The sequence below is a fragment of the Meles meles genome, chromosome 4 (genome assembly GCF_922984935.1).
Source record: "Meles meles chromosome 4, mMelMel3.1 paternal haplotype, whole genome shotgun sequence".
NCBI lineage: Eukaryota > Metazoa > Chordata > Mammalia > Carnivora > Mustelidae > Meles > Meles meles.
In genome coordinates, this window is record NC_060069.1 from 59,405,429 (window position 1) to 59,429,789 (window position 24,361).

The window sequence follows — 24,361 nt, forward strand, 5'->3', positions numbered from 1 at the left end:
GCCGACCCAAGGACAACATCTTTAAGTTACAGGTGTTCCCAGGAGTAACTCCAGAGAACCCACAGTCAGCAAACAGGTAGAAGTTACTGAAAGGTGTGAGGCAGCAGAGCACGGAACGAGAAGAGGCTGCGTCCTGAGTGGCCGCCACTCCTCCAATCAGTGGTACCTCTCGAAGCTCGCGCTACCCTCCACAGGACGATGCGGAAACCCTCCGTCCACGCTTACACACTGCTGGGACCTCCCAAGTTTAAACACGCGCGCGCGCCCCGATGTAGCCGAGTTATGGAGACACCGGGGAAGATACGACCCTACGGCCGGCCACTCAAGCCGGGGCTCCGGCCCGACCCCTCAGGATAGAGTGCCCGCCCAGGAGGAGACCCGCACGCACCCCCAAAAACCCTGCTCCGGGTGCCGAGGCTGGAAGGAACCGCAGGAGGCGGCGACTCCCGGCGCCCGAGGCTCTCGCCTAGCCTGGTGGGCTCCGGGGGCGGGCAGAGCACGGGGCGGGGATGGGGCGGAGAGGCTGGGGTCCTGCACGGGGGAGACCGGAAGGGGCCGCCGGGGAGGGGAGGGCTGGGGGCGGCGGTTACAAATCCCACACGCTAAAAAGGCGCGCTCTCTAGTCCGGCCGCACTCACTCACCTCCCCCGTACACCCCGCCGCTCATGGCTGTTGTCCGCGCGACTCCTACGCTAAAGGCTACCGGGCGAAGTGACTGCGACGGCCGCGAGTGCGGGTCCTGAGAAGCACCAGCCCCCTACCCCCTTAACTTCCACCGCCACCCCCCTCAGGCAACAAAGCGGCGTCCACACACCCCGGAGCTCAGTCACACTTGCTGTCTGGTCTTATCGGCCAATCATGAGAGGCCCGGATACCCTCTAGCCAATCAAAACGAGGCTCTGCTGCATCCCTGCCGCGGCATAGCCAGTTTAGCCAATCGAAGGTAGCCAGGGAGGCGGGGAAAAGGGAAAGCGACGGAAGGAGGATAGGAGTTGGGTTGCGGAACCCGCCGCAGGCTGGCGGCGTGGGAGGGGGTGGGGGGAGGCTGGGGCGGAGCTTCCCGGGTGGGCGGGAGAGTAAGCCCGAGGGAGCCGGAGAGGGAGGAGACAGACTGGAGGCAAGTGCCGGGGTGGGTCTAGGGGTGTGGCTGGTAGCTGAGTACCGGAGGGAGTCGGGTAACCCAAAGTAAACCTCTGGAAAACAGTCTAGAAATAGAAAGTGTCTCCGCGCAGCAATTCCTAGTTTTGGACTGTGGAGAATGCAGAATTTTTTTTTCCCCAGGAAATGTACTTTCAGCTAACCTTTCTGTTAAAAAACTTAAAATGTTATGCTCAACTTTAGGGTAGGGAACAGTAAATCAGACAAACCAACAGGATCCCGCAATTTTTGAAATGGTTATTAATAATTAAAAGAAGAGGGGCGCCTCGGTGGCTCATGATCCCAGGGTGCTGGGACAGAGTCCGCATTGGGTTCCCTGCTCGGTGGGAAGCCTGCTTCTTCCTCTCCCACTCCCCCTGCTTCTGTTTCCTCTCTCGCTGTCTCTCTGTCAAAAATAAATAAATAAAATCTTTTTAAAAATAATTAAAAGAAGAAAGAGATGATATACTGTATACTTCCCCAACTAAATTTAGGTAGCACTTTAAAAATTATTTTTAGAAATATCAGCAATTTCTTTTATCTTGTGAGACAAGTGTAAAACAATCCTCATCCAAGCAAGTATCTAATACTAGATACATTCTCAGTCCGTCTACTGTTCTTACTCTCCTATTTTTACCAGACCAGTCCAGGTCACTATCGTCTTTCCCCCTGAATTACTGCAATAACGTAATTGCCTTGCCTCTTGGCCACATTGCAAGCAGCTCAACCTATAAAAACGCCCAAATGGGGTCATGTTACTCCAACTCAAACCCTTAAGAAGGATTGTATATTCTTGTAGTTGAAAGCAGTTCTTCCGTTGGTTTGTCTAGAGTCTAGACATAGAGGCTGCTCTTAACCTTAGGAACAATGGAATAAAGCCCGGTAAGTCTTAGTGCCAGCAGCTGGCAGAAAGTGATAGTAGGGTGAGGAACAACGCTAGTGAGGAACTTTCCCATTCACTTAACAGTATAATCTCAGTATATCTCATCATTTAGGAAACCCCCATTAACCCAATGAGGTAATGCAGAGATCTGCAAACCATTGCCCCATGGCCATAACTAACCTACTTTCTGTTTTCCTGTGGCCTGTGAGCTAACAAAGGTTATTCCACTTTTAAATGGTTTTTTGGAGGGGCACTTGGGTGGCATAGTTTAGTGTCTGACTCTTGTTTAGGCTCAGGTCCTGATCTCCCCGTCAGGAGATGGAACCCTGCCTGGGGCTCTGCTCTGAGTGCTGAGTCAGCTGGAGTTTCTCTCTCCCTTTCCCTCTGCCCCTCAGGCTTGTGCTTTCTCGCTCTCTCTCTAAAACAAATAAATCTTATAAAATAAACACTTTTTTTAAAAAAAAGAAATTGTTTGTCAGAGAAAGAGAGAGCACAAGCAGGGGGAGCAGTAGGCAGAGGGAGGAAGCTGGCTCCCCACTGAGCGCAGAGCCCGATGCAGAACTTGATTCCGGGACTCTGGGATTGTGACAAGGGGGAGGCAGATCCTTAACTGACTGAGCCAAACAAGTGTCCCTAATATTTATTTATTTTAGAGAGAGCGAATGGGCACTTGCAAGTAAGGTTGGGGTGGGGGGAGGGAGAGAATTTTAAACAGACCCCAAGCAGGCTCCATCTGAGGACCCTAAAATCAAGACCTGAGTGGAAACAAAGAGACTGACCTTCAACCGACTGAGCCACCCGGCGCCCCTACTTTCAAATGGTTTTTAAAAATATTTTTATGAATAATATTTTGTGACATGTGAAAATTATATGAAATTTGCATTTCAATGACCATAAACTAAACTTTACTAGAACATAGCCTGGCTTATTGGTTAATCACTTATGGCTGCTTTTGCTCTGTAAGGCCAAGTTGAGTAGTTATGACAGAGACTGTGTGACACTAAGCTGGAGAGCATGTTTACTATTAGACCCCTTGCAGAGTTACCAACCCCTAAGATAGTTCATTTAACACATCTAGCACCGTGCACTAAATACTCTATGTTAACTGTTGTCCCATCGTTATAGCTCTCATTATATAGATACACATCAAATCCTAAACCACATTTCCATTTCCACTCTGTGGTTTTACGCTGTGTTTGACTAATTAAGCTGATGAGCTATAAAATATGTGATACTTTGGTAATAATTAAACATTGAAGCAATACTATTTGTGTTCATAATACCGTAATTCATTTAAATCTGTTCACAATTTAAATGCATAGGAATTTATATATAACAGCTTAAGTAGATTATATGTATTGCTATCTCTCTTCAATGCTATCTCCAATCTCTTCCATACACATAGAGTTGGGTTGAAAAATTAATATATTTGTCCTACTATTTCAGAGTTCATCAGAAAACAGAACAGTTCAGTAAGGTGAATGAGAACCATACTTCTAGACTTCAGGGAGGCCTGAGATACTGTGAATGTCTCCACCCATAAAGAACACAGTGGAGTGCAGGGGGATCTTCAATATAACAACACATAGAAGACAGCTTGAGAAAATACTGGAAAGTTATTCTTAGCTGTTTTTGTTTAAAATAAGGGTTTTGCTTCATTCAATAATTTGAAAAGATATTATAAAACAGATCATTCATTCATTCATAATTTTAGGTCAGCTTATTCTCTTGATATATCACTGGACATGTTACTTTATATGATAATAAACCATCGTAATGAACTTCAAACGAACTGAACTTCAGAGTCATTTGATATGCCTTAACTAATGGCATGTTAACGCAGATACAAGTACACACTTAAGTCTTTCATAATTTTTTTTTTAAGATTTTATTTATTTATTTGACAGAGAGATCACAAGTAGGCAGAGAGAGAGGTGGGGGAAGCAGGCTCCCTGCTGAGCAGAGAGCGTGATGTGGGGCTCCATCCCAGGACCCTGAGATCATGATCCGAGCCGAAGGCAGAGGCCCAACCCACTGAGCCACCCAGGCACCCCAAGTCTTTCATAATTTTAATCAGCAAAATTGTTACAGGGCACTAAGATTGTTGGCCTTAATGTACTGAATTGTCAGAGGAAGAGACTGTTGAAAGAGGAAACCTATTTAGTATCCCAAGAGAACAATGTCAGGGAACTGCGCATCCTCAGTAATAATGACATTGTTTCCTTTGTGACAAGACTTACACTGTGGCAGCTTGTCTTCCATTCTTCATAATTAGGAAAATTGGTAGAAAATTCATTAAAAGAAAAACACTGACCCAGCAGAATCTACTTTGTAAGATATAAAATATGCGAGGGTTTTGGTTTTGCTTTTGGTTTTGGGTTTTTTGGTGTTAATATTTCTCCTCTGTAGCCTAACATGTTTTCCCTTAAGTCTTGGTTCAGCCTACATCAACATTACTGATAGCTAGTTGGGTTAAAAAAAAAACAACAACAAAAACAACAGCAACTCAAGGTTATTGTCTGTTTGCCAGTTCTCAAGGGCATAACATACCCAAGCAATCAATGCTTGCGATTTTCCCACCTAAGCCAGCATTCTCCTCATGTCTATCAACCTAAAAATAAAAAGATATTAAATTAACATATATGTAAACTTATTGAGCCCTTAGTAGATGCTCAGTGGTTGGTTGCCTCTGAATCCAGATCAATAAAAATAAATGCCCTTTCAGAAATCCTTTGTAAATCTCCAAGCTGCAAGAATTTTCTGTGTAACCGCTGCAATACTTGGTTTTTCCTCACTGAGTCGCTGGTCTTCCATTCTTGTAAGGCTGCATCTGCCTGCACAAGATGCCGTACCTCTCTCTTCCTTATTCACCAGCTCTGTCAGATTTCAGATGATGGAATCACAGCAGGTGTTACAAAATATTATCCATCTTGTCCTGTCTCGGACTTTATCAGTCTCAGAGTTGAAAAAAAGTTGCAACTTACTAATGTAAGTTAGGAAACACATTCAGGAGATTATCATTTGTTAAAAAGAAGGACACAACAAATCCTGTACATTTAGAATTCCTTTGTTTCATGCAGCAAAATATGGGATATTAGCAATTACCAAAAACTAATTTCAATGTAAACAGTTTTGTGGAGATATGTTTGTGAATAAGAAGTCATTGTAAGTACCAGTCTGTTCAGTGAAATTCCAAAAAATATAAGCACTACGGGGATAAAGAATAAATATCTGGAGTTTTTCACCAATAGAAATATGATTGATCAGATTTATATGTCTGTTTGCCATTAGAGTAGTAAGAGCTCTGCTAACCATTCAAATAATATGACATGGTTAGACAAAGAGGCAAATGAAAAATATGTGGTTATAGCTGGTACCTTTATAACAGGCCAATAGATTTGTCATAGTATTAACAATGTGATCCTGAAAAGACAAGTAAGGAAAGAAAAGATGAAAGTGCTAGATGTTCTGTGGATTTTATGTCTTTGTTGCTTTTTTCGTAATCTCTTTAAAAAATCTCTTTGTTCATTTGATAGTGCTCTTTTCAGAAATCACAGCACAAGCAAATACTGTCAACATTTAATCAACCATGCCACCTGGGGTCACTTCAGGGTCAATGCTGGGCTTCCCACTGATCTAGGTCAATGCCAGTGCCACCTTAGGGGACTTTTACACACCCCACGTGGGGTCACTTCAGGGTCAATGCTGGGCTTCCCACTGATCTAGGTCAATGCCAGTGCCACCTTAGGGGACTTTTACACACCCCACGTAGCAACACTGAACCAAGTCCAAGGTTCTTGTTCTGTATTGCTTCCTTTTTTTTTTTTTTTTTAAAGATTTTATTTATTTATTTGCCAGAGAGAGAGATCACAAGTAGGCAGAGAGGCAGGCAGAGAGAGAGGAGGAAGCAGGCTCCCCGCGGAGCAGAGAGCCCGATGCGGGGCTCGATCCCAGGACCCTGAGATCATGACCTGAGCCGAAGGCAGCGGCTTAATCCACTGAGCCACCCAGGCTGTACTGCTTCCTTAAAACCCTTGAAACTGTTCTTTGGAATACAAAGTTCATCTGCCATATAATAATGACTACAAATTACTGACCTCCTAATAAATGCTATCATAGGAAATGCCACTTTATATGTAGTATTTTCTAGGGAATCCACACAACATTCCTGTGAGGCTTTTTTCACAAGAGGCCTAGAGATTTCAGCAAATTGCCCAACATCACACAGCTATTGAAAGAGTCAGAATTTTAGGACGCCTGGATGGTTCAGTCGGTTAAGCGACTGGCTTTGGCTGACGTCATGATCCCAGGATCCAGGGAGCCTGCTTCTCCCTCTGCCTCTGTCTGCCTATGCTCTCTCTCTTTCTCTGATAAATAAATAAATAAAATCTTAAGGGGAAAAAAAAGGAAGAAAGAAAGAGTCAGAACTTGAAACTAGGGCTTTCTGACCCCAGCAAACATGTTATTCCTATTTTCCAAGATACCTTTCCTTTCTACTTTTCTATACCTTTCATAAATTTTATCTTTTTTTAAAAAAGATTTATTTCTTTATTTGAGAGAGAGAGTACACAGGGGAGGGGCAGAGGGAAAGGAAGAGAGAGGGAGAGAGAGAATCTCAAGCAGATTCTGCACTGAGCAGGGAGCCTGACAGAGGGCTAGATCTCACAACCCATGAGATCCTGACCTGAACCAAAACCAAGAGTCTGACATTTAACCAAACTGAGACATCCAGGTGCCCCACTTCTTGTAAACTTTAAAAACAAAAACTATATATATATATATACATATATATATATGTGTGTGTGTATATACACACATTTTTTTTTTAATCAAAATGTACAAAAAGACATACAGAAATTCTCCTCTACCTGTGTCCCCAGCTGCCCCATTCTCCTCTTCAGCTCTTTGGAGATGTTCTATGCTTCTATGAGTAATTATGTAGATATTTCACTCCCCGCCTTGCAACTTTCCTGATATAAATGGTAACTCTCACTATGGTAAGTGAGTTTTAAAAAGCATTCTCTTTGGAAACTAATTTTAAGATGTTTACTTCTGAGCATTTTTATTTAAAATATCTTAGTAGCTAGTTTATACACACAGCTAGAAACAAATAATACAGAAGGGTGAAAAAAGCAGGGTGCCTGGGTGGCTCAGTCAGTTAAGAGTCTACCTTCAGCTCAGGTCATGATCTCAGGGTTCTGGGATTGAGCCCTGTGTTGAGCTCCCTGCTCAGTGGGGAGGCTGCGTCTCCCTCTCCCTCTGCCCCATCCCATGCTCGCTCACTCTCCCTCTTTCTCAAACAAAATCTTTAAAAAAAAAAAAAGAGTGAAGAAAGCAAGTTTCCCTCCCTCCACTCCTTGAAATTCTATGGTTTCTCCACCAAGATTCACCCAGTCTTACCAGTTTCCTTTTTAACCTTCCAGAGATAGTTTTTTCAAGTAAAGACATGTATGTGCATCCTTTCTCCTACCTTGTTTATTTACACTAAGCAGTAGCGTACTGAACATGCTGTTTTGCACCTGACTTTTTTCACTCAACCATGTTATCTTGGAGATCATTCCATGTCAGTATGTGTAATTCTGTCTTACTCATTTTAACATCAGACAGAATTCCATTATATGTATATACCATAATTTACTTTACCGATTCTCTATAGACAGGTATTAAGTTGTTTCTAGTCTTTTGCTGGTATAAAGAATGCTGTGATTACTATTCTCTTCTGTATGTATATGGGAGTGAGTTCTTATGCAGGATGAATTCCCAGAAGTGGACTTGCTGGATCACAGGTTATATGCATTTCTTTCAATGGTCATTGCCAAATTACTCAGAGTTTGTACAATTTACATTCATCCATTAACATGTTCAGGAGTATACTTTTTCCTTCAAATCTCACCAGCGTAGAACTGTATCAAACTTCTGTCAAGATGGAGTTTTTATATAAGATGTTTCATTCATTCATTAGCTGTTTAGGCAGAGCCCCTGATTATACTAACTGATTATACTAATGGCATACCAGAATCAGGAATACATTTTGCAGGCTCTAGACTTTGGATGATAAAAGCAAGATGAATCTTTGATCACCTAATTTACTGAACACCCAGTGCCTCTAGGGCAGGCACTGAGAATACAAGGAGAAATGAGCTGTGTTCCACTCAAGGCCTGTAACAGCTCTCACATCCTATGAAAATGGCTGCTAACACATTCCAATTGCTACTTGGAGAATGGATTCCAAATGTTTACTTAAGCATCGGTTTCCACCAAAGCTTGCAAAGATGTGGGTGGTGGTTGTGCAATCCTTTCATTTAAAGTCTTTTTATCTCCACCCTGGCATATGAATAAGACAATCTTAAAGAAAAGGGAAAGCATTTGGCACACCCAGTTGGTGGTCCTCCCATTTTAATTGCAGGAGGCACTCTGGCTCTAGCCAGGGAACAGTTTCTAAATGTTTGTTTTGTTGGTAGGTATGAGAAGTATTTCCTTTGTTCTGGTTCTTTGACAGGTAGTGGGAGATCCAGGTTTTTTAGAAGAAGTGTATCAGAAATGGAGGAATCATTAATTACAAAACTATCAGTCTTTGCTGATAATTCAAATAACTGCCATCTTTCAGTGCTACCTAAACAGACTATAAGAAAACCTGTACTTAAAATTACCATTATGTTTGTTGATTTCTGATAAAAATGTCAAAAGTGCCATATTCAGATGGAAAAAAGCAAACATTGAGGAATTTGAGCATTAAACTGGGTCATAATTAGCCTATTGTACATAATCAATACAATGAGATGTGATTCTGGAGTCCAGCCTCTGCTTCCCACCCTCCCTTTACCTCATAGAGCTAATATGGAATCACATTATGCTACTCTAATTTACTCACTTTATCAACTGTCAGACTTTGATAAATTCACACAGGGATTATAAGCCCCTGATTTTATTCCTTGTACTGTGGTGCACCAAATCCGGGAATACATTTTCAGGTCTCTAGACTCTGAATGACAAAAGCAAGCAGAATAATTCACAAGCTAAACCTTTGATCATTTCATATCGTTCTGTCAGCTGTTAGAAGCATCAAAGTCACTCCCACTGTGCCAACTGGGCTAAAGTAAGAAACAGAGAGATAGCAATGCTCTGGGAAACTTTTTAGTGTCTATCCCCTGGGACATCTGAACAAAGAGATTAGGAAGGATTTTATCCCTTCGGAAAGGTTCCTGAGTAACATTTGACAGTAACCTTTGTGAATGCAATTGCTAGTTTTTCCCAAGAAGCCTTGTTAAAAAAAACTTTACCTTGGGGCGCCTGGGTGGCTCAGTGTGTTAAAGCCTCTGCCTTCCGCTCAGGTCATGATCTCAGGGTCCTGGGATCCAGCCCCACATCTGGCTCTCTGCTCCGCGGGGAGCCTGCTTCCTCCTCTCTCTCTGCCAGCCTCTCTGTCTAGTTGTGATTTCTCTGTCAAATAAAAAAAAAAAAAGAAAAAGGGGGAAATGATCCCTTCTTAAAAAGAAAAAAACTTTACCTAAAATTGCTCTACTTCACATCATTATCACTATGATCATAATCACATCTGTTAACTAATATTTACTGAACTGTGGTTTTTGCAAACTGCTGACTCTGAGGATACAATAGGAATAAGGCAAAGAAAATCAGGAAAAAATACACTTTGACAAACATATAATGCAGATAAGGATTGAAAGAGAACACAGAAATGAAAATGGTTATATATAACTAGTAGAGTCATGTGTACATTTTTTAATATTTAGTTTTGTGTCATAAATTTGTTTTAACCATTATTATTTTTTAAAAATCATTTAAAATTTTACACTAGGAAAATAATTTTACAATCCTAAATTGGGACATCATTCTCCAAGTTAAAATTGGTACATATTATTTTAGGCTTTTTTCTTTTGCTTGAACTATCTCTTTATCTACATAAGGATATAAATATAATTTTATATATAACTATAATACTTTCATATATAATCATATATAGTCACACACAATTTTATTAATGTAATTTGATGTATAAAATATTTAATAAAATAAAATACTATGTAAGTACACATTCTGTTCTAAATTATGCATTTTTTGCTTAATTTAAACAGGTTTCCATAGTGTTATATATAGATTTATCTAGTTTTTATAAAAATTATTATTTAGAACAGGGATCAGCAAACTATAACCTGTGGGTAAGTTGCATATTTTTGTGAATAAAGTTTTATTGGAACATCTTTTTTTTTTTTTTTAAAGATTTTATTTACTTATTTGCCAGAGAGAGAGATCACAAGTAGGCAGAGAGTCAGGCAGAGAGAGAGGAGGAAGCAGGCTCCCTGCGGGCTCGATCCCAGGACCCTGAGATCATGACCTGAGCCGAAGGCAGTGGCTTAATCCACTGAGCCACCCAGGCGCCCCTTATTGGAACATCTTATGCGTTTTTGTTTCTTGATTGTCTATGATGGGTTTTGTGCTATAATTGCAGAATTGAGTAGTTGCAAAAGGGACTTCATGGCCCACAAGCCTAAAATTTTTATTATCTGGCATTTTAAGAAAAAGAAAGCCTTCAAATTTCACTGTCAGGATATTTCACAGCAATTGTCTTTTAATCGTTTCAGTCATATCTGATTTTCTGCAGTTATAAATATTCATATAGATTAAACGATAGTTTTATCTTGAGTTATAAATATCTTGTGTGCTTATGTCTTTGCGTCTTTGTGAATATTTATTGACATATAGAAGTTTAAACTTTCTTATATTGACATTGATATGACTACATCAGTCTTTTCCTTTATGATTTTTGCCTTTAGTATCTAGCACAGAAAGGTGGGTCATTCACTTTTGTTAAAATATCCAACCCAGAGCTACTAGGGTCTGGCAGGTTTTGTTGGTTTTTTTGTTTGCTTGCTTGTTTGTTTCAGAATATCTAACCCTCAGCTGTATTCCTCAATACTTGGATGGGTCTGTTTACCCTCTTTCCATTTACATCAGGAAAACCGCTCAAAACCAAAGCAAGGCAAAGCCACTGCCAACCAATAGCTCAGTGGTCCTGTCCTGGTTGTGCTCCCAGCTGGTGACTGAGTTGATCTTCCCAGGCTCTGGATGAACTCCTTTCTTTATCTCCCTGCTAACTCCGAATTCTGACTGGCAAACCCGACTTGGGGCCCACCTGGCCTGGCTTTCCCCGGGGCCTCCCTGTGACTCTACCTGTGCCCTTGATTAGCCAGACACAGCTGAATTCTCCGAGTGCTAACCTCTAGGACTCCATACTTGCTCATGCCTTCCAAACCTGTCTCACACCCATACAGGCAACTTTTTAACTCGGCTTGCCTTATTTGTTGTGTGGTCACCAGCCTGGAAAGGTGAACAGAATCATTGCCCAATTAAACTGCTCTTCAGATAGTTCTCAGTGCATGGAGTTTGTATATATGCATATTTGTTACTCAAGAAAAAAAAATCCATCATGTAAGAAAAATCCAATTAGCCCTCTGGAGTAACACCTCTCAGGTACTTGAATGAAATCCCAGCGAGACTCAGACCATCCAAGAAAAGATCTGGGAGCACCGAGGAAAGAGGTGAGAAGGACACATCTATATTAATAAAATTAACACTTACAATTAGCTGTTTTTCTTTAAGTAATCTCTATACCCAGTGTGGGGCTCAAACTTATCACTCCAAGACCCAGAGTCACATGCTCTACTGACTGAGCTAGCCAGGAACACCTACAATTAGCTATTTTTTAATGATTCAGAAGACCTAGAGGTTGACACTACAGTATAACAATTTATAGGACTAAGTAAAAAAAAAAAAAAATACTCTTTCTTGAAGTTTATGAGAATTTACCATCACAAGTTTTATTGGTGCTAAGAATTCATTTCCTGGGCCACCTGGGAAAAGCCTCTGCCTTGGGCTCAGGTCATGATCCCAGGGTCTTGGGATCCAGCCCCACATAGGGCTCTCTGCTCAGCAGGGAGCCTGCCCCTTTCTCTCTTTCTCTGTCTGCCTCTCTGCCTACCTGTGATCTCTGTCTGTCAAATAAAGAAAATAAAATCTTTTTTAAAAGATGAAGTTAATATCATTAAAAAAATTCATTTCCTCATAAACTGTACAGAATTACCTTACAAAACATAATTGCATGGAATAACTCTTTCTGTTGTTGTTGTTGTTTTTAGAATAGCTATTTCTATTAAAGATTTTATTTATTTATTTGACAGACAGAGATCACAAGCAGGCAGAGAGGCAGGGGGAGAGAGAGGAAAGCAGGCACCCTGCTGAGCAGAGGGCCCGATTCAGGGCTTGATCCCAGGACCCCGAGATCATGACCTGAGCTGAAGGCAGAGGCTTTAACCCACTGAGCCACCCAGGCGCCCCTAGAATAGCTATTTCTAAAATGCAGTATTTATTTTCTTTTAAATTCTTGTTCATCATTTACAACTCTCTTTCACTGAATCTTTCCAGGAGGAATTTCCAATTCTCTTTGCAAACTAACAAACATAACTTCAAAACACCCGAATTTGTCTAGAAGCATAAAGTGATTGCATTTTTTCCTGAGAAAATTTAGCTATTACTTCTATTGGATTTTTTTTTTTAAGATTTATTTACTTACTTGAGAGAGCGAGTGAGTGGGAGAAGGGGCAGAGAGAGAGAGAGAGAATCTCAAGCAGACTCCCCAATGAGTGTGGAGCCTGACCTAGGGCTCAATCTCACAACCCTGAGATCATGACCAGAGCCGAAACCAAGAGTCAGATGCTCAACCAACTGAGCCACCCAGGCACCCCTACTTCTATTGAATTTTAAAGATGAGGAATAGCAAATAACAATTCCTCTTATTTTCCCACCTAACTCCAGCCATTCTTTTCTTGCCTTTTCCTAACATTGTGAAGTCAAAGTCTGGATTCTCTTCAATCATCTCATTAGATGTTGTATTAATTTCCTATTACTGCTATAAGAGAGTATCACAAAATTAGTAGCTTAAAACAGCACATTTTTTTCTCTTACATTTCTGAAGGTCAGAAGTCCAAAATCAGGTCTTAAGGGGAACAGATCAAGGTGCCTATAGGTCTGTGTTTGTTCTGGAGGTTCAAGGGCAGAATCCATTCCTTGTCTAGAGGTTGCCTGCATCCCTTGGTTCATGGTCCCACATCACTGTGCTCTGTTTCTCTCAACATATCTCCTTTTCTAACTCTGACCCTCCTCTTTTAAGGATTCTTGTGTTCACCCAGGTAAACCAGGATAATGTCCCAATCTTAACCTTAATCACATCTGCAAAGTCTGTTTTGCCATGGAAGTTATTAATACATTCCCAGACTTTAAGGATTAAGTCATGGACATCTTTGGGAGGACCATTATTCTATCTACTACAGATGGCGTTCTAATCTAGTCATCCACTTGATCTGCTTTATAATTTTGTCCAGATTAACACACTAACAGAAAAACACCATTAATATTCTCTGCCCTTAAAACTAAAGTATAGGGCTGGGGCGCCTGGGTGGCTCAGTGGATTAAGCCGCTGCCTTCGGCTCAGGTCATGATCTCGGGGTCCTGGGATCGAGCCCCGCATCGGGCTCTCTGCTCCGTGGGGAGCCTGCTTCCTCCTCTCTCTCTGCCTGCCTCTCTGCCTACTTGTGATCTCTCTCTGTCAAATAAATAAATAGAATCTTAAAAAAAAACCAAAAAACAAAAAACTAAAGTATAGGGGTGCCTGGGTGACTCAGTTGGTTAACTGTCCAGCTCATAATTTCAGCTCAGGTCAGGATCTCATGGGTTAGAGGATCAAGCAAGCCCTGTGCTGGGCTCTGTGCTCAGCGGAAAGTCTGCTTGAGAATCTCTCCCTCTACCCCTCCCCCCACTTTCTCTCTCTCTAAGATAAATAACTTAAAAAAAAAATAAAACTGAGGTATAAAGACAACAGCTATGCCCATGAAAAGAGAGAAAATCAGAGATTAGGGCAAACTAATCTTACAGAAGATTAGTTTCTTCCACAACCTTCTGTAATGATCTATTTCCATAATTATATAATCACATATCCTCTCTGCTAGTCCCCTGCATACGTTGGCTCTGTTCATTCTCATATCTCCCATGCCTGGTCTTTAAATAGGATCTCCTTTGGAGCAGTAGGAACTCCCTGTTCTAGGGTCGACAAGCTTCCCTACATCCTTGAACACAGTTTCTGTTAAATGTAGTTCATGTCTCACTATGATTAAACATTGGTTTTCCCCGGGCACCTGGTGGCACAGTCAGTTAAGTATCTGACTCTTGAGTTCTGCTCAGGTCGATCTTAGGGTTGTGAGATCCAGCCTCCCTCCACCTCTGGGCTGCACACTGGGCGTGGAGCCTGCCTAAGATTCGCTCTCCCTCTGCTTCTGTCCCTCCCCACGACACACACACACACAAACACTCACTCTCTCTCTTTCTCTCTAAAATAAATAAATAAATCTAGGGTACCTGGGTGGCTCAGAGGGTTAAGCGTCTTCCTTCGGCTCCAGTCATGGTCTCAGGGTCCTGGGATCCAGCCCCACATTGGGCTCTCTGCTCAGCGGGAGCCTGCTTCCCCCTCTCTATGCCTGCCTCTCTGCCTACTTGTGATCTCTCTCTCTCTCTCTCTCTCTCTCTGTGTCAAATAAATAAATGAAATCTTTTAAATAAATAAATAAATAAACAAATCTTAAAAAAAATTTACCAAAGAATAAAAATATTTTTCATCTCTTCCTCTGTGTGTTAATCCCTGGGACAATGTTCTGTCCCTGTAGACCTCCAGGGTCCTGACCTCTCTCCTTTATTTATTTATTTATTTATTTATTTATTTATTTATTTATAAGATTTTATTTATTTATTTGACAGACAGAGATCACAAGTAGGCAGAGAGGCAGGCAGAGAGAGGCGGGGAAGCAGGCTGCCTGCTGAGCAGAGAGCCCGATGCGAGGCTTGATCCCAGGACTCTGGGATCAAGACCTGAGCGGAAGGCAGAGGCTTAACCCACTGAGCCACCCAGGCTCCCCTCCTTTATTTATTTTTTAAGTTTATTTTTATTTTTTGTTAGTAAACTCTATACCCAGTATGGTGCCTGAGATCAAGAGCTGCATGTTCATCCAACTGAGCCAGCCAGGTGTTCCTCCCACTTTTTAAAAGTTTATTAATTTTTTTGGTAATAATTGACCTCTCTCCTTTAAAACTGCAATCCAAGGCTGGGGCTTTATCTGTGACCAACTTTCCTGGTACTGAAAACCTCTTTTGTATTGTTTCAATTCTCTGAATGTTACCTGTGTCTAGATCCCAGCACTGCATTCACCCTGTGGCTGACCATTCACTGGGAACCTGAATTACATAGGTTCACATACTGCCTGACTACTGTGTTCTGCCGGCTTGACTGGACATTTTTCCGGTACCAACAGCTGGATCTTTATCCCTGGCACCTGTCCACAAAAGTAGTCTGGCCCAGCTTCAGTTTAGTCTAGTTCACCAAGCTGCAGTGAACTTCTCTGTGACCAGCTATGTAATGAGATACAGTACTATCTCACCCCCCTAGCTTTCTACAACTCTCTCACCCTTTTCAAACTAGACCTTTCATCTCCCTTTGTTCTCCAGTCCCTTAATATCTACCGGGCTACACAGATGCTCTCCTTCTTCCTTGCATCACTCCAGAACATTCCAGCCATTTTAGATTCTCTTATGTCTTGGCTTCTCTGCCATAGACTCTCTACCAATATCCCAAACTTGGTGGGTCCCTGGGGTAATCATTCAGACCATTTATAAAACTTCCAGTTCTCTTCCCTCCAGTACCTGGTAGGATCATACTTCTCCGTTCCCCTACTTTGGCCAGTGAAATGTGAGTAGTTTTGAGGAGTCATACATCCAGGCAGAAACGTTAAGAGACAACGCTTCCTTTGTCATGTTCTCTTTCCTTTTGCCTATGTGACAATACTCTCTGAAGTGGGGAAAGTGGCCCCAAACTGACCTACAGTGGATGTAGCACCAGGAGAGTAAACGCTTGTTGTTTGAAGCCTTTGAGACTATAGGTTTGTTGTTGTAGCATAACCTAACCTATCCTGAAAGAAACTGGCCCTACTATCTATTTTCTCGACTGCAGTTCTCAGTCTGTAATGGACCTGGTTGCTTTGCCTGACGAGCATTCCCCTGAAAACCCACCCCTTCCCCACTTTGGGTCCATGTAATTCATGGTTTTAGGAGTGAGTTTATGATTAAGATTCAGGCAATCATACTGTCCCAGCCCCTAAGCCCCCGTGACTGGTCCAGCATGGGACACCTTACCCAAACTGGGCCAATTATAGTCTATCCCAGGATTTGGCTGGGGAAATTGGGAAAGGAGGGCTCTTTTTGTGTGGGCTTACTAAAACAGGTAGACTACGTTGTTGGGGCTGCCAGTGGCTATCTAGGAAAGCAGAGCCAAAACAGAGAGAAACATACTTTTGATGACAATTGTTTGAGGCCCTGGATTTAGCTGTCTTAAGAATGTCTAGACAAGGGGCACCTGGGTGGCTCAGTGGGTTAAGCCTCTGCCTTCAGCTCAGGTCATAATCCCAGGGTCTTGGGATCGAGCCCCACATCGGGCTCTCTGCTCAGCGGGGAGCCTGCTTCCTCATCTCTCTCTGCTTGCCTCTCTGCCTACTTGTGATCTCTCTCTCTGTCAAATAAATAAATAAATAATCTTAAAAAAAAAAAGAATCTCTAGACAATCTTCGGGCTTTGCTGTTACTTAAGCCAATTGATTATCTTTAGACTCTAATCTAGTTTGAGTTGGGATTTCCATCAATTACAACTGAAAAAGCACTGACTAACATAGCTTGAAGTGTTAATGGAATATCACAAAACTACACAATTTTCCCTCCACTTTTATGCTATTGAATATCTACTGAATTCTCACTGGGCTCAGCAGTCTTTTGTTCAGCTTTATTTACTTCCTATTACATTCCTCATGGTGCTTATATACCAAACACTTTCTATTCTCCTTAATTCCTTTCTCGCTCTCCAGGATGAACTGGCCTTTCGCTCCTCTGAAATCAAGTTCACCTGCCTTGACCACCTACGTATTTTCATCTATCGATCTCTTTCCAAAGATACCCACATCCCTCGTTCCTCCTGGTGGCTTTCGCGTCGTGGCTCTCCTCTGCTACCTTGGACCTCTCCAGTGCCTTCACTTCCTTTACTCAGCCTGGGAATGGTTATTCATAGCCTCTACCTTTCTTTTCTCACAGTACACATCCCTGATACCTTTGACTGTATCTGGCAAATAGCTCTCAAATCTGTGTATTCCAGTCTTGGCCTGCTAGACTTTGGCATTCACACATCCCAGTTGGGAATGTTCTTCAAACCTGACATGTCCAAAAATGAACTTATTCTGCTTTTCCAGAACTCAAGCTCTGAGTTATTCCCAGCCATCCCAGTGACTGTCTGGTACCCTCAGACCCAGTGAGCTGCTATGTCCTGTCCATATCGCCTTACAGCACCTCTCTAAACTATACCCTCCTTACTACAAACACAGGTACTAGTTCTTTTATTTTAGACTTTTATTACCCGGTTTTTCCCTTCCGGGGTCAGACTCCAAAAGGCCAGAAACAAAATGATGCAGAAAAATACACATTAAAGTAAGTTTTAGGTTGCTACTTCTTGTCCAGGTGCCTACATCAGTTCAGGACTCTCAGTTGAATGCCTGCTACAGATCTCTTGTTATTCATGAGTTGGGTCTCAGTATTTCCTATCCCTGATGATATTCTTGGCACACTTGGAATTAATACATCTTATGCTCAGTGAACATTGCTGCAAAATTCTTTTGTCGTCCTCAGGGCTCCACTGAAAATGTTCAACATGCTATTGTGAAAGGTTTCCAGAACTCATGCAACATCACTGTTTTCTTCGAGCATTCTCCCAGCCTGGTCCCAGACTCTGATCTTCTTATTCCACTACTATCCTTTTGTATCAGAGCCTAAAAATATGCAACATTATATAAGCCTCAAATGTAAAGACATAAACCTGGAAGAATCAGCCTCAACAGCAGTAATCCACCCAGCATCCCTCCTGTCTTCTGTTTAGCTCATTCTCTTCAGAAGATGCTTCCAGTTCCTTTCCTGAAGGGCAGCAAGGATCACATCACCCCCTTTAAAAAGTTTAGTTGCTCACACTAACTACAGAATCCAACCCAAATTCATTTGCCTGGTATCTTAGACCCATTCGAGCTGTTAAAACAAAATGCCATAAACAGGGCAGCTTATAAACGACAGAGAGGCTGGGAAGTATAAGATCAATAGGGTCAGTTTCTTCTGAGGCTTCTCTCCTTGGTTTGTAGATAGCCATCTTCTACCTCTGTGTTCACACGGTCTGTCCTCTGTGTGTATACGTGTCTGTGTCCAAACTTCCTCATTTTGTAAGGACATAAATCATATTGGATTAGGGCTCACCTTCAAGACCTCATTTTCATCTAATTATCTCTTTGCTGAGTACTAACCAATATGCTGTTCTTTGAAAGGTAGATTTCACTTGAATAGGCAAAAAGAGGATGTCATCTTGTGAGCAAAGCCCAGGGGCAAGGAAACTTCAGGGAATGCCGTGTGGCCAGTTTGGCTGGCTGGAGAACCTGGTCATGGGTGGATAGGCTATGCTATGGGTTATATTGGGTCCCCCAAATTTATATGCTAAAGTTCTAATCCGTGGTACCTCAGAATGTAACTGTAGTTGGAGATAAGTTCTTTTTTTATTTTATTTATTTATTTGAGAGAGAAAGAGAATGCATTTGCAGTAGAGAGGAGCCGAGGGAGAGGGAGAAGCAGACTCCGCGCAGGGCTGGGTCACAGGACCCTGGGATCATCACCTGAGCCCAAGGCAGATGCTTAACAACTGAGTCATCCAGGTGCCCTGGAGATAAGTTCTTTAAAGAGGTAATCAGCAGACAGCCCCTCCTCTGATAGCCTACCTACCCCTCCCTTGCGGAGTATTCAGTAAACTTCTATCTCCTTAAAAAAATAACTAAATTAATAAAAATGTACTTAAATTAAAGCGAAATTTTTAAGGTGGGCCACCATCCTAATCCTAGCTATCTTTCATGAAGTCTTTGCAGACACTGGATTAGTTAATACTGAACAATTGCTACTAAAGAAAATACAGGGTTATGTCCCGTGAGCCTCTGGTCACAACATTTTTGTCAACCGATTAATATATAATCTTGTTTTTATGTGTGTTTCTGTTTAAAGGTGTTTTATTTAATATATGTAGTTGATTCATTAACATTGACCCCAGAGCCAACAGCGCAATAACACATGCCTGAATGAAGCTCATGGAATGCACAAGTCTGTTTCTGTAGGGCAAATGGCAGCCTTCCTGTGCTTGAGAACACCAGGCAGCACCTCACCACTATGCTTGGGGGTCATGTTAAATGATTAATTAATTAGATAATTAATTAGATACTTAAATGCAAAGTCACCAAGAGAAATAACAAAAATGCAAAACTGTGGCCCAAAATAGACCTAAAGACTCCTTGTTTACAGCATGGTGTGAAGCCAGAAGGCAAAGTATCACCGTGTTTAAACTCGGCTGGGAACATGCCTGTGAGGTGACTCAGATTGTTCATCGCACCGCACAGGTTCACGAATGACTCCGACAGGGCTGTGAGTATTCACTCGGGGATTACAAACAAATCCTTGCAAGCAGATGAATTCGCAAATACGGGATCTGTAGATATTGAGGATCAACTGTGCTACTAATTTCATTTTATAGGTAAGGAAACTAAGACTCAAAGCGGTTGAAAACTTACACAAAGTTACAGTTTGTGAAATTGGCACCGCCAGGATTCAAATTCCATTTTGTAGAAGAGGGAGATGTTTTTCACCTCTCCTGAGTCAGGATAGGATGAAGAGACTTGAAGAAATCAGTCAAGCCCATTAACACGGAGGCGGCAAACAGCGAACAGCCTTTACCCAAACTTGCCCATTACCGGAAGCACGCTTTCTGGGAAGGGCAAGATATTAGTGGTGAGCAGTTTCATACTTTAAACAAAGAGGATGGTTGTTCGTGTGATGGCCCTAGAGCCTAACGGACCAAAATCCGTAGCCTTCACGTCTGCAGAAGTTTTATTGTCATCTTCTCAATACAATTCTGCTTAAAGAAATAAAACAGCATTCACACCAAGGCATTATGGGATATACAAAAGCATAATTGGGGCCATATTATAATAGAGCAATTCAAGGAATTAATTGTCAAGTCTATAAAGGAGATTTCATGCACCAAAATCTTACCATATCACAGTAAGCCATTAAAAAAAAAAAAAGCATTTATTCATTAAAAAAAAAATCTATTGAGGGACGCCTGGGTGGCTCAGTCTGTTAAGGAACTGCCTTCAGCTTAGGTCATGATCTCAGGGTGCTGAAATCGAGTCCTACATCAGGCTCCTTGCTCAGCAGGGAACCTGCTTCTCCCTCTGTCTGCTGCTCCCTCTGCTTGCGTGCTCTCTCTGACAAATAAGTAAAATCTTTAAAAAAAATCTATTGAGTTGCCACCACATACTGAATGTTAGGCTAGGTACTAACATCAGTGGCCCATATGAAACTGCTTCTGCTTTGGCCATATTCACAGCATAGTACCTGAGATACGTGTAGAATAATTGTGTGTGCCCTTGTGTGTGAACTCCTTGGCATTCCTATCCACTTCCCTCTCCCTCCGCACTTAATGCATCTGTAGATTTGTGCAGCTGAGAGCCTCCCAGGAAAACTCAAACCACCTCCCTTAGGGCTGAGATACATTGAACAAATGGCTTGATCTGGGGATGTCAGAAGTCAAATTACAAAGCAATTTCAAGACACCGGAGAGGCAAAAAAGAGTCAGGAATGATAAGTGAGGGCAATAAGAGATTCTGGGAGTCCCAGGAAAACGGTGCCTTGGGCCACTTCAGAAGGACTCTTTCTTGAACCTGTCTTCACTGAGCCACTACATGTTACTGATTTTCTTCTCCTGTCAATGCCCTCCCCCTTGTGGAACTCACCTCCTCTTTCCCGCCCCTATGTAAGAGTCAGTCCTCAAGTCTCTCTTCTTTTCTATCTCTTCTTACTCCCTAAGTGATCTCATCCAATCTCCGATTTTAAATTCAGTCAAGGCACCGACAGGAAACAGATGGGACACTCAAATTAAGATAATTTAAGCAGGGTCCACTAAAGGACTGTTTATAAAAGTGTCAGGATGGGACACCTGGGTGGCTCATTTGGCTTCCGCTCAGGTCACGATCCCAGGGTCCTGGATTGAGCCCTGCCTCCAGCTCCCTGCTCAGCAGGCTGCTTCTCCCGAGGCCCATCTGCCTCCCACCCCGCCCCTGGCCCTGTGCTCTCTGCTCTCTCGTTCTCTCAATCTGTATCTCAAATAAATACGAATTTTTTAGAAAATGTAAGGATATCAGTACTCTGAAGCTAGTGAGGGGAGGAGCTGTCCTAACCATAGTCCTGCGGGGGTGAAGGGAGGGAGTACTTACTGCATAGGAGAGAGACAGTTGTGTGACCTGCCTGACAGGTCATGTATTTTCATGGAGGGTCTCAGGCAATTGAAGGAAAAGTGCAGGGAGAGTGCTGGGAGAATGGACTACCCCATCTTACTCTCCTCCCTTCTGATCTGAATCCAGCCCAAACCAGAAGTTTGGAGTCCATCCACTTAATCCATACTGGTTAGTCGGTATGGAGGCAGAAAGAAGGGTGGACAGGCAAGGAGAGAGAATTTGGAAGGCCTATACAGATATCCAGCACACTGTTATATTGTAAACCCCAAGATTATAAGCTCCGATCCTAACTTTGCGAACTGAGTCACAGTGGCCTACTTGGACATCTCCACCACCTGAACTTTCACTTGATTTTTCCCCGCTGCAGCCTGGTCCCCTCCTAACCGGTTCATTTCCCACTTCCCTCCAGTTTTACTACCATTCACTTGGTTGCTCAGGCCCCAACCTAGCTTTCATCCCTGCACCGTTTATTTCTCTTACAGCCAGTCCATGAGCAAGTTCTGTCAGCTGTGCTTTGAACAAGTGTCCAGAATCTGGATACGTCTCGTCTCGTCACCTCCATTGCTTCCATCCCAGATAGTGCCTGTCTCTTGCCTGTATGACTTCAGTAGACTGTTAATTGTTTTTCTCACACCCCTCTTACTCCTACTAGGGTCTATTCTACTTTTGGCCCCAGGAGGTCTCCACAGTCAGTGTCTGACCTGGTACCCTGTTTACATTTCTTCCCAGCAACTATCTCAACTTAAATGCCTATTACATGTTTATTCCTCCATCTCTTTCTCATTTTCTCTGTTCAAGTGTAGGCTTCATGAAGGCAGGGGTCTTCTTTACTACTGAATCGTCCCCTCAGTTGAATAGGCTATTTCTTGTTTTGTTTTAAGATTTTACTTATTTATTTGTCAGAGAGAGAGTGCACCAACTGGGAGGGGCAGGCAGAGGGAGAAGTGGGCTCCCTGCTCCCCAACACGGGACCTGATCCAGGACCTTGGGATCATGACCTGAGCCGAAGGCAGACACTTAACCAACTGAGCCACCCAGGTGTCCCAAATAGGCTATTTTTTGAATGAAAAAAATGGGTAATGCTTCTGTGGAAGATGTTGTGAAGAGAATGAGAAGACATACTGCAGACTGGGAGAAATTTTTTGTAGAAGACAAATTTGATTTAAAAAAAACAACAAGAACTCTATTATCCAATAGAACCTTTAAATTCCAATAATAAGAGGGACGCCTGGGTGGCTCAGTGGGTTAGGCCTCTGCCTTCAGCTCAGGTCATGATCTCAGGGTCCTGGGATCAAGCCCACATCTGGCTCTCTGCTCAGCAGGGAGCCTGCTCCCCCACCCCTCCGCCTGCCTCTCTGCCTACTTGTGATCTCCATCTGTCGAATAAATAAATAAATAAATCTTAAAAGAAAAAGAAACATAAACAACTTGATTTTTAAAAATGGGCAAAAGTCCTGAGCAGCCCGTATCACCAAGGAAGGTATACAGACATTTTCCCCATTCTCTATCACGGCACAGTATCAGGATGAAAAAAGAGAACCCATGTGGGAACCCTGCATGCCACAATGTCTGTGTTGAGAGAGTGGAGACAGACTGATCCTGGCAGCCACAGCACTAGAGCAGAGGCAGAGCCCTGTGTTCACCAAAGCTAGATATACCATCAGACGCTCGGGGATCAAGACAAATGAAAAGATTGCACGGTCCGTGGGGCCAATGTGGAAGAAATTCCAAAGGAAAGTCTAAAGGCATGAGTGTATGAGTCAAGAAAAATAACTTCTCAGATGCTAGGAACTTTGGTTTTGGGATCCAAGAATGCATTGATCTCGGAATCAAGTATGCCGTAGCTTTGGTATCCATGGCCTGGACCCCTATGTGGTACTGAGCAGGCCAGGTTTCATCACCACAGACAACAAGCGCAGGGATCAAACAGAATTAGCAAGAAGAGGCTCTGTGTTGATTCCAGTAGAAGCATGAGAGGATCATCCTTCTTGGCAAATAAATGCCTATTTCTATCCAAAAGGCCCATAACATTTTTTTCAAAGAAAAAACCATAAGATATACAGATGGCAAACAAGCATATGAAGAGATGCTGAACATCATATGTCATTAGGGAATTACAAATTAAAACAAGACATCATGGGACACCTTGATGGCTCAGTCAGCTCAACAGTTAAACTGTTGGTTTCAGTTCAGGTCATGATCTCAGGACTGTGAGATCGAGCCCTGTGTCAGGCTCTGCACTTGGCGGAGTGTCTGCTTGAGATTCTCTCTCCCTCCCCTCCTGTCCCTCCCCTCCCTCTAAAATAAAAAGCAACAACAACAAAACAAGAAATTACTACACACTCATCAGAATGGCCAAACTCCAAAACACAGCCAACAGCAAATGTTGAGAGGGCTATGGAGCAAAAGGGACTCTCACGGCTGCTGGTAAGAATGCAAAATGGTGCAGCCACTTTGGGAGACAATTTCGTTGTTTCTAACAAAACTGAATATACACTTACCATATGACCATTGTGCTCTTTCAAATTCACCCAAATGAGTTGAAACTTAAGTCCACACAAAACTTGCACACAGATGTTTATAGCAGTTTTAGTCATAATTGCCAAAACGTGGAAGTAACCAAAATGTCCTTCAGTAGGTAAATCCATAAATCCACTGTGGTACGTTTAGACAATGGAATTTACTCAGCACTAAGAAGAAATGAGCTATCAAGCCATGAAAAAAATATAGAAGAACCTTGAATGCATATTGCTAAGTGAAAAAAGCCAATTTGAAAAGATAACATCCTGTATGATCCCAGCTGTATGACTTTCTGGGTATGGTTAAACTATGGAGATAAGGAAAGGATAAGTGGTTGCCAGGGGTGGGAGGGA

The 24,361-nt window shown here is 42.4% G+C and overlaps 1 protein-coding gene and 1 pseudogene across 1 annotated transcript in view; one reads left to right on the plus strand and one right to left on the minus strand.

Annotated features, from left to right (window-relative positions):
* The window catches only part of ACTL6A (actin like 6A), a 29,969-nt gene extending 29,157 nt beyond the window's left edge, over positions 1 to 812 (minus strand). Inside the window, exon 1 of the mRNA XM_046003443.1 lies at positions 643 to 812. Coding sequence (XP_045859399.1) covers positions 643 to 667 — 25 coding nt within the window. The 5' untranslated portion in view covers positions 668 to 812. The remainder of the gene's footprint in view (positions 1 to 642) is intronic.
* On the plus strand, positions 666 to 23,487 carry LOC123940687 (annotated as a pseudogene).
* The last annotated feature ends 874 nt before the right edge of the window (positions 23,488 to 24,361 follow it).